At 46.5% G+C, this 10,528-nt stretch overlaps 1 protein-coding gene across 1 annotated transcript; it reads left to right on the forward strand.

Annotated features, from left to right (window-relative positions):
• On the forward strand, nucleotides 1-993 carry LOC131241308 (uncharacterized). The gene has a single exon (XM_058240099.1). It carries the CDS (start codon nucleotides 53-55, stop codon nucleotides 500-502), a length of 450 nt encoding a protein of 149 aa, XP_058096082.1. The 5' UTR covers nucleotides 1-52; the 3' UTR covers nucleotides 503-993.
• The last annotated feature ends 9,535 nt before the right edge of the window (nucleotides 994-10,528 follow it).

Consider the following 10,528-nt stretch of genomic DNA (forward strand, 5'->3'; position numbering starts at 1 on the left):
AAACGTTCTTGTATTCTCCTTCTGAATTGGATTACTTCCAAAAGAGGGAGAGATGGAGAAAACGCAAGAAGAGCAAAATCCAAAGCAATCTCAAGAATCCAAATCTCTTGTTTGGGATTGTGATAGCTCCCTCTACGATTCTTTCGAGCTAAAATCATTCAAACGCCAGCTGGATTCCGCCATTGCTTCCAGAAGCCTATCGATGGCGCGCGAGGTGGACCGTCCGCAGCTTACGACATCAAAAAGATCTTCCAAGATTTCTCGATCTCTTCACAAGCTCCTCCGTTCGGTCTTCCGACAAAAACCCGCCTCCGATCCGCTTGTCCGCATGGATGACCGGTCGGAAGACGGGTTCTACGTCGTCTATCAACGGTCCGGCGGGCCCCTAGGAACTAAAGGCGATGACTCCGTCGCAAATTTACCGGAATTCGATTTGCTGGTGAGAAGAACCAAGTCGGAACGATTTACCGATGCTGCCGCCCTCCGTATACCTTGCGTTTGAGGACGATGATTCTCCGACTTCGTGATGGAATATTCCGTTTGCATGGTGTAAGATTCCGGTATTTATCCGTTGGTGTGTGTGTTGTAACTTTTGTAACAGTTTAGTGTAGTTCAATGTTTTATTATAGTGAGAATTTATGTGGGACCCAACTGGCAGTGGGGCACTGGATAGGAGGGATTTGGCCATGGACAGCACATGATACAATATCATCTTGATTTGGCTGATGGATGGTAAGACCATTTTTTGATCTTACCGTCCGTTTTAGATGCCTTAATTGAATGGCCGTGATCACCCAATCACAGTTACGATTGGAACATGTGCAATATACCGTTGGTTTTTTTTTCCTGTCCAATGGTCTTTGTTAATTATAGATGGGCTAACTGGGCCCCACATGAGAATTCTCACTTATAGTAAGGCAGATTAGTATTGTATCATAGCATCTGTTCTGTGTGTGCGAATGTGAGAAATCGTACGTGTTTATAGAATATAAACGGAACCTGAGGTGTGTATGTTAATGGGCACCGTCCAATGTTGTAATTGGATGGTGGTGACTATGGGATCAGTCTGAGACGGTCCATAATCGGGCAAATTGGACGTTCATTCATCGCCACCTTTGATTTGGATTGGGATATGCACCGATTTTTTATTTTTTTTTTCCATACGCGATTTCCTGGATTCTCATATTTACGCAGAGGGGTTGGATCAAGAATTTCAAGTACACGTGGCAGGTTTCTAGGGCAATCCGAACTGTTCATCTGGTGGACGACACTTGGTCGGACCATCTTATCAAACGTTCCATGACTTGATAAGCCGTGCCATCTGATCGGTGATCTTTGGGCCAAGCTAAATAGGTAGTATGTCGGGTTCAAGCTATAAAATGTGGCCCATTGCGACACGGGTCGGGCTTGGGTTGAAACCTAGCCACATCAACGGGCATGGCCGATGACCCGATCTAACCTGGTCCGAAATCCCAGACAAATTAACTAATACAAGATGTGCATAGGCACATACACATAATGTATCTAGTCTATGTGTCCGATAATGGTCTAGGCTGGGCGAACCGAGTTTTCATATTGGTCTGCACTATGGGTCCACCATGGCGTGTGTTTTTTATCCATACAATTCATCCATTTTCCCATGTCATTTTAGCCCATGAGCCCAAAAATGAGACAGATCCATACCTTAAGTTGACTGCACCATAAGTAATGGTGGTGATTGAACACCGACCATCTAACTTTTTCATTGGGTCACGCAGACATGGAGAAGGGGAAAATATAAATATCAGTTATATTCAAAACTTTTGTAGGCCCCCAGGAGTTTTTAATGATAGCCGTTCCATCATCATTATTTCCTTTGGTGTGGTCCACTTGAGATTTGTATTTGCTTCATTTTTATGGATGGCCAGTATGGATACAACACATATCATGATGGGCCCACAGGACCCACCAGTTCTGACGTCAGCAGTAAGGGGGTCACCGCATAATCTGATTCCGGCAGAGAGTGCATTTCTAGTTTTAGACTATTCACTTTCGGATGTCCTCTGATACCGTGCTTAACCCTAGCCCAACCCAAGATTCTTGTATCTTAAACCTAACCTAACCCAGCCCTAGGTTGGGATTTCTCAACCCAAGCCCAACCCAAGCGGGCTTGGTCAGTGGACACACGCTAATATTTTTGTAATTACATTAGTCTATCATATTTTAATACACATCTTATTTTTTGTACTTATAATTTTATTAATTATATATTTATTTATAATAAAGAATTTTGTTTTTTCTAAACAAGTAAGCTAAAATATAAGACAAATACTCCTTTAAAACTAGTGTTGTGTAGCCTGCAGTTTATTTGGGAGAGAAATTCGGCATATTTTATTAGCTTAAGTCATCAGAAATGGCAAGGACAATTAGACTTGTCCGCACGGAAATTTCTTATGCCTTCAGCATAGATGAATTTTAACTGGTCGGAGCGGGGCGGGCTTCGGTAGACCCGGACCCGATCCATTGCCCCTCGTGCCATTATTGACCAGAGACCCGTGTATCTCCAAGGACATCGCGCGCGTGCCTCTTTCCAGCAAAGCTCGTATAATAAAGAAACTGTATCAGAGCCCGTACACTTCCCACGGCATCTAATCACGATGTGAGTTGTAAAACCAGGGACCACAGTAGGGTGTGAGATGTGGGCCCATTGATCGGACGTGCCCTCACCGTATCGATTAAATGCTATTTTCTCCTTCTGATAAAGAGATTGATCCAGATATGTCCATGAAGTTTCTGATATTAATTTTTAATGCTACAGTCATAAATGCATCACGTGAATCATGACTTCATAATAACTTCTCCTCCAAGATAGATTTTTTTATTTTCTGTTTTTATAACTGGTCCGTGCGGCCCACTTCATGGGACGCGGATTAGATACTAACAATGTCAGTGGCGAATTTGCTAATTAAGTGACGTCACCAAACTATGTGGGTCTTACCATGATGTATGTCTTGTATCCACACTGTTCATCCGTTTGGAGAGATCATTTTATGTCAAGATCCAAAAAATGAGGTAAATCTAAAGCTCAAGTGGATTCTACTACAGAAAACAGTGGGGGCAATGACTCCCACCGTTGAAACCTTCTTAAGGCCCACCATGATGTATTTCCGAGATCCACCCTGTTCAAAAGTTACATAGAGATAGTTGAAGGGAAAACACAAATATCACCTTGATCAAAAACTTATGGGGCCCACCGTGATGTTTGTGTTATAACTACTCTATCCATCCCTTTTGCCCGATCATTTTTGGACATGAATGAGGAAATCAAAACTCAAGTGGGCCACACCATTGAAGGCGGTGGGGCTGGAAATCACTATCATATAAAAATCACATAAGCCCGTAAAGGTTTCAAGGGTGTTTTTTTTTTTTTCACTGTTTCCTTTGGTGTGGACACCTAATTTTGGATCTTATTATTATTATTATTATTATTATTAACTAGAGTAATGTCCAAAAATGAGCTGAATGGCTGACTAATGGAATTAGATACAGTGCAAGGGAAGTGGATTGGGTGGTGACCTCGACTGCCACCCAGTTAGGTTAGGTGGTGTTGGGCACTGTGGGTTTTACTGTGCTGCATGTGTTTTATATCCCAGTAGCTTTATTATTATTATTTTTTCTTCTGATTATTTTAAAGCTTTAGCCCAAAAAATGAAGCAGATCGAAGCTTTAATAGACTACACAGGAAACCATAAGTAAGGTCATGCAGACTTAGGTAAACAAAAAACACAGATAATGGCTTGATCCAAAACTTTTGTGCCCTTGAAAAAGTTTTCGGTGGAGACCATTCAATCACCACTTTCCTATGTGGTCCACTTGAGATTGTGAATTACTTTAATATTTTTTGGCTCATGCCTCGTACTGACCTGACAAAATGGGGTAACGATGGCCCTACAACACCTAACACCACCTGCCTTGGTGTGTCGGGGTCACCTGCCGTGCATGTCATAAACTATTTACCTGTTGCCCCTAAGCAACAAATATCCACATTTAATACATAACAAAAGTATTCTGTATTAGTCTAAGGATATGGTTGGATTTTGGAAACCTAGCCCATCAACAGTAGCTTGCATCAAACAAATCTACAGGGTGCATGATAGAGATGCCGATGGCCTGCCAAAGCATTTTTCAGCAACTTCTTGGGACCAAAAGCTAGGTGAACCCGGTTATTATGTTTGCAAGGAATCCACCCCATCTCTCTATTTTGCTACATCATGTTAGGACATAACCTTTCAAATGAGACATGTCCAAAACTTTATATATATATATATATATATATATATATGTTGATGACAAAATTTGGATGGCTCTCCGCTCCGATCCACGAATTCTGAGTTAGTTGAGCATCTTGAACCTGTACACTCACAATGAGCAAAGGAGACCCTGGTCTAGGCAGGGGACCCTCTGATGCCTAAATCAGGTCAGTGGAATCTGAGTCTAAGTTTGTGTGTCGTAAGGGAATACAAGATGTTCTGTACCTATAGCAATGGGATTCCCTTGTGTTTATACTTGCCTATCGGGCAGTCTAGGTCCGTTAATCTCGGTACAATACACTCAATTAGTGGGATACTATGATCGTGGAGATATCATCCGTAATCCAGGGATTTTGTAGCATATCATGCCTTGGAGGGGCGTATCTGTAGGCGAGATATTCGGTAGTATCCGCTTAAGGCAGTTTCTTAGTTTAGTGCATGTAATGTTCACATCCGGCCTCGGCCTCAGCTTGGGATCTCAGACTAAAGAGGCCCTGACTCCGAGCCTCGGACCTGGACTAGTATACACATGGACTTTTTCCATTGAGTTATTAAGCAAGGACTGCGTCCAGGGTCCAAGATGAGCTCCGGTCTAGACTCATGGTGGACTCGGCCCTGCTTTTCTATCGTATACCTTTAAGCTTTTCCCTCCGAGCTCCGAGGCGGGTAGAGGGCTTAACTCATTTAGTTGAGTTCCCCCTAACAGGCGACATGCAGATGTGGGTGGTTAAACGATCTGTCTCTGGTCGAGCAGTAGTGGGATGGCCCAAGACCTCATAAGTAGGCTTCGGTTTGAGCTTCACACCAACTGCCCCGGCCTTAGATTAATCCAAACCGACTGCCTCGGAGCAGGAGTGCAACTGTGGCTGGGCTGAGAATCTTCCTCCCCTTCAATTGTTTTCATTATTTCAGATTAACTCTTATGTATCTGATCAGATTAAGATGACATCGGACCTCGGAATTGAAGGGACTCAGATCTTCCCATAACAGAAGCCCCCTACTCTCCAAGTTCGGACATGGACTCGGAGAGTAAATATATGCAGAAGATCAATAGCTTCCCCTATCGTACTTTCCACGCGTGCAGTTGCAATTATGATTTCTATGTCTGAAGAGATACATCCTCAGGATTTTTTGTCCACGGGCTAACCTCCAATGGACGTGTGGCGACGGTTAAGATCTCGAATCGTCGTTGAACCCATGACTAACCGCCATGTATGCCATGGGAGACGTTCGAGCGATGCTTCCCCTGCTCGAGCGCCCCTTCCGCTACCCCAAGCTCGTAACCCAATGTCAGAAGCATGCGACCTAGCAGAGCTTGAGCTAGTGACCTACAACTACGTGTACCCTGAAGTCGGCTCGCGACTATTCAACTGCGGCCATCATGCCTTGCCATTAATGTGAAGACCCTTCCCATACTATATAAACCCTAGCATTTCGAAAACTTTCCTCATTTCTACATTTCGAATTTGTGTGGCTGCTGGTTCCCTGAGGAGGCAATTCCAATCGATTTGAATTTTTCGGTGAGGCGATTCCGACGGATTCGAAGATTCTGACAGAGGCGATTCCCAGCGACCGTCCGGTGAGTCCCCCCTTTTTTCTAGCATCGCTTCTATTTCCTTTACCTTTACGGGATGTCGGCCAATTTAGACATGGTCTGAGAAGATTACGACCTGGATGACGACTCCAGGCCGGGGAGCTCGGGTGATATGAGAGGGGTCTCTGAAGGCCCCTTAGAAGCAGTATCTCTCTTCCCCCCGCCCCAAAGAAGCAAAGAAGTGAGGGCTCAGACACGCCGCACAGGCACGAAGAAAACTACCCGAGCCCCTCGAGACTCGTCGGCAGGCGGTGCCGAGATGCCTGTAAGGGGGCAAGCTTCGGAGATCATCTCGGGAGGTTCCGTGCTGGTGGAGTCTCAAATGGAATGGATCTGATCGGAGTTCGAGATCCCGGACTCCGTGCAGATAAGTCGCCAGAGCCTCTCGACACCACTGGTGCCCCTGCTGAAGGGGAAGTCGCCATTTTTCTTTGTGCTCTGCAATGTGGGCTTCAACTTCCTATGCATCCCTTCGTCCAAGCCCTGACAGCTTACCTAGGACTAGCTCCCAGTCAATTTACCCGCAATGCTTATAAGGTTTTAATCTCTTCCTTCATCGTCTGACGTTAAGTTGGGAACTAGAGCTGACACCAGAGGAGTTGATAAGCTTGTACTTAGTCAAGCATGACAGCCCAGAGCCGTGGTATTACTTCGCGACTCACGGCAGCAAGGGGTCGGGGTTGGTCATGAATTTTTCATCCTCTAACAAGGACTGGAAGAACAAATGGTTCTGCGCCTCGGGAGAGTGGGAGGTACCGGCAGCGGAGTTCGAAAAACTGATGATTCGGGTCCCCACCCGATTTGCCACTTCAGGTCGAACCTTGCACATTTTCTATTTTCTATATCCCTTTTCCTCATGTTGTGATTTGACTAAAGCTTTCCTTTTATTTCTGTAGACTTTCCGAGAGGTTCGCCTCTCCTTACCTCAGACCAGAAAAATCAGGTTATCAAGGCCAAGGTGCCCTCAGGAGACCTCCGCTCCTGGCCGAATCTGATCATAGTCACCAACCTTCATTGGTCCGGACTTTGCAAGTCCAAGCCACTCCCTACTTCCTTCAGTAAGTTTTTTCTTTGCCCCTTACTTTGAAAGGACTGAATCTCTTAACTTGAATGTTGATTCATTCCTTTATATGCAAGCATGGCCAAGGCTTCTAGGTCTCGGAGGAGGAAGTCGAGGAGATGTTGAGGGTCGAAACCCCAACAAAGACTACTGTCCGGAGGAGACCGATGGCTCTTCGCGGCGTGGGCCCTTCGGCCCCAATTTCTGTCGCTGCAGCTTCAATTTATATTGTTGCAACTCTAGCTCCAACGCCTGTTGCGGTTGAGGTCGTTGCTGTCAATGCTCCGGCTCCAACTCTTCCCGCGCTGTCGCCCCTCATGTTGCTGAAGCACCTCTCACAGCCCCCGAGCCCTGCATAGCCGTCCCATCCTCATCCGAATGGGAGGAGGCCGTTCGGATGGCTAACGCCATGCTCCCTCCACCCAAAGTCGGGAATGATCTTAAGGCTGAGGCTCAGGCCTCAGCAGGCAGTAGGACTGGGGCCAGGGAAGTGATAGGGTCGGCTCAGGTGGGAACGAATGGGGAGAGGTTTCAGCCGGGCTACCACATGTCCTGCTTGGTCCACTGGGTTGTCAAGCATGCCCCAGAGGAGGAGATAGTCAACCTTCTCAACAAGTCGGACAAGTCTTTCGTCAATGACATAGCTTCCGTCTTCTACCGGGTACTTCTATTGGCTTATCTTGCCTTCAGTTTTTACTACGTTTGAATGCTCATTCTTTTGTTTTTGTTCAGTCCGTCCCGAGGCTTCTTCTGACTTGGGAGAGATTGAGAGAGCTTGCAAAGAAAGACGTCGAGGTGGAAACCCTCAGAGGTGAGGTCGGGACCCTGCGAGACAAGGTCATATTCCTCTGGATAGAGCAGGCGGAACTGCGTCGGCAGCTCGACGATGAAAAGGCCTATGAGCTCCAGATAAGGGGGTCGTGAGCGATCTTGAAGCCAGATGCGGTGCTGCTGCAGCTGAGCTGTCCCGGGCCAAGGCCTATGCAAACTCACTCGCTAAGGAGAACGCCTGGTTGGTGAATGTGATGGAGGAGACCAGAGCCGAGACGACGGAAGAGCTGCACAGAGTAGTCTCCCAGGCGAAGGAGGTTAATGAGCTGAAGACGAGGCCTCCCTAACCTCGGCGGTGGCTGCCGTAGTAGATGCCTTCAAGGCTTCAGAGGAGAGGGCCACCGAATCTACTAAGTTTTACTACTATGGCTTTGATGCGATCCAGGATCTGTGTCCAGACCTCAACCTTGAGCCTCTGCTGCTCGAAGATGCAGGGGAGAAACCCTCTGGAGACGCTCGCCCGGATCAGGCTCCTGCCTCCCAAGCTCCTCCTCCTCCTCCGAATGAATAGTCTTCAACATTTCTCTTTTTATGACTTTTCTGAACTTGTTTTTTTTTTTTTTGTTTATGAATGATCTGATGGATGATATTTTTTGACCCTTTGGAGAGGGCATGTGGATGATGATTTTTATATATTAATCCGTAGTTGATTTTTAGATGGTAATTGTTAATTGCTGATTGCCGACCTGATTCATTGACAGGTTGGTTCATTTCGGGGCATTGCCGAGCCGACTCCTTGACGGGTCAGATCATTTCAATGTCGTTTCGTAGAACTCTATGGTATTGCAATTGTTAGGTCCAGACCCCTAGGGGATCGGTTCCTCCCACAAGTGGCGAGCAACTGTTAGTAAACCAGTTGGTTGGACGATGAACTGACTTCTCTGTCAGGGAGTCGGGTCGTCTAAGGGCTTTCCCCCCGAGTATGAGGGGATGCCCTGGAGAACTTTCGTGGGATAACATACTAACCCCTTCTCTTAAGGCATGAGTTTGTTAAGTCGGCCCCTGCTTACGAGAGGTAACTTTTTATTAGTAAATAATCCACTCATGTAGATGCGAAGAAATGTGAATTTTATTGGGGGCCTTAAAGGCTAGTCACTCGGAGGCGTACATTTATTGGGGGCCCTCGACGGCCATTACATCAGGGATAGTAGACTTTTAGGTGCTTGGCGTTCCAGGTGTGGGAGAGCTGACGGCCCTCGAGATCTTCTAAGTGGTAGGAACCAGGTTTGGTTGATCGGACCACACGATACGACCCTTCCCAATTAGGCCCGAGTATCCCAGCCCTCGATTTTTTGGTGTTCTGGAAGACTCGGCGAAGGACTAGGTCCCCTGGACGGAACTGCCTGGTCTTGACTTTAGAATTGTAGAATCGTGCCACTTGTTGATGTCGAGTAGTGACCCGAAGTCTAGAGATGTCTCTGGCTTCTTCAAGTAGATCCAGGTTCGCTGCCATCGGCTCGACGTTTTGGTTCTCCTGATAGTTTCTGACCCGAGCTGTAGGAATGCTAATTTCAACTAACACCATTGCTTTCGAGCCGTAGGAAAGCGAAAATGGGGTCTCTCCAGTGGATGACTGAGCCGCAGTCCTGTAAGCCCAGAGGACGAATGGGAGCTTCTCGGCCCAGTTACCTTTCGCTTTCTCTAATTTTGTTTTAAGATAGTACTTGATGACCTTGTTAACTACCTCCAACTGTCCATTGGATTGCAGGTGCCGAGGCGAATAATACGCATTTGTGTTATCGAGCCCTTGACACATACCTCGGAACTTGTCGTTATTAAACTGTATGCCATTATCAGACACGATGATGCGTTGAATCCCGAATCGATAGATGATGTTTTTCCAGACAAAATAGACTACCTTCTGTTCTGTGATCTTTACAACAGCCTCAGTCTCGGCCCACTTGGTGAAGTAGTCAACTGCGACAATGGCGAACTTGACTTGCCCATTCCCTGTGGGTAGAGGTCCGATGATGTCGATCCCCCCACTGAGCGAACGACCACAGATCGCTCATGAGAGTCATTTCTTCTGCAGGTTGCCTCGGCATAGTTATGTACTATTGACAGTTATCGCACCTTTGAACATAGTTCTTCGAGTCCTTCCTGATGGTTGGCCAAAAATATCCTTGGTGGAGTATTTTCAGGGTCAGGGCTCGACTGCCAGAATGATTTCCGCATATGCTGTCGTGAATCTCCTGAATCACATAATCTGCCTCATCGGGTCGGAGACACCTGAGGTAGGGCTGTGAATGCCCTTTCTTGTAAAGGATCCCGTCTAGGATTACGTACCGTGCTACTCTGACTCTTAGCCACCTAGCTTTTAACCTATCCAAGGAGACCTCACTGGATGTGAGGTAGCTATAAATCGGGTCTATCCAGCTCAGAATATTATCTACTGGATTGACCATTTTCTTCTCCGTCTGATCAATGCTCGGATGTTCTATGAACTCCATGGGAATGATTCGTGGGATCTTCCCTTCCATGGCCGAGGCTAGCTTCGCTAGGGCGTTGGCCCAGAAATTTTCTTCTCTAGGAATCTGACAGATAGTGCAACTCCAAAATCTTTCTATCAGTTTCCTTGCTTCGGTGAGGTAAGCAACCATCCTAGTCTCCTTGGCCTCGTATTCGGCAGAGATATGATTCACTACTATCTGAGAATCACATTGTACTGGAGAGACTGGACCCCTAGACTAGCCGCCAACCTGAGTCCGGCCAGTAGAGCCTCGTACTTCGCCTCATTATTAGAGGTCTTGAAAC

Source organism: Magnolia sinica, chromosome 3 (genome assembly GCF_029962835.1).
Source record: "Magnolia sinica isolate HGM2019 chromosome 3, MsV1, whole genome shotgun sequence".
Lineage (NCBI taxonomy): Eukaryota > Viridiplantae > Streptophyta > Magnoliopsida > Magnoliales > Magnoliaceae > Magnolia > Magnolia sinica.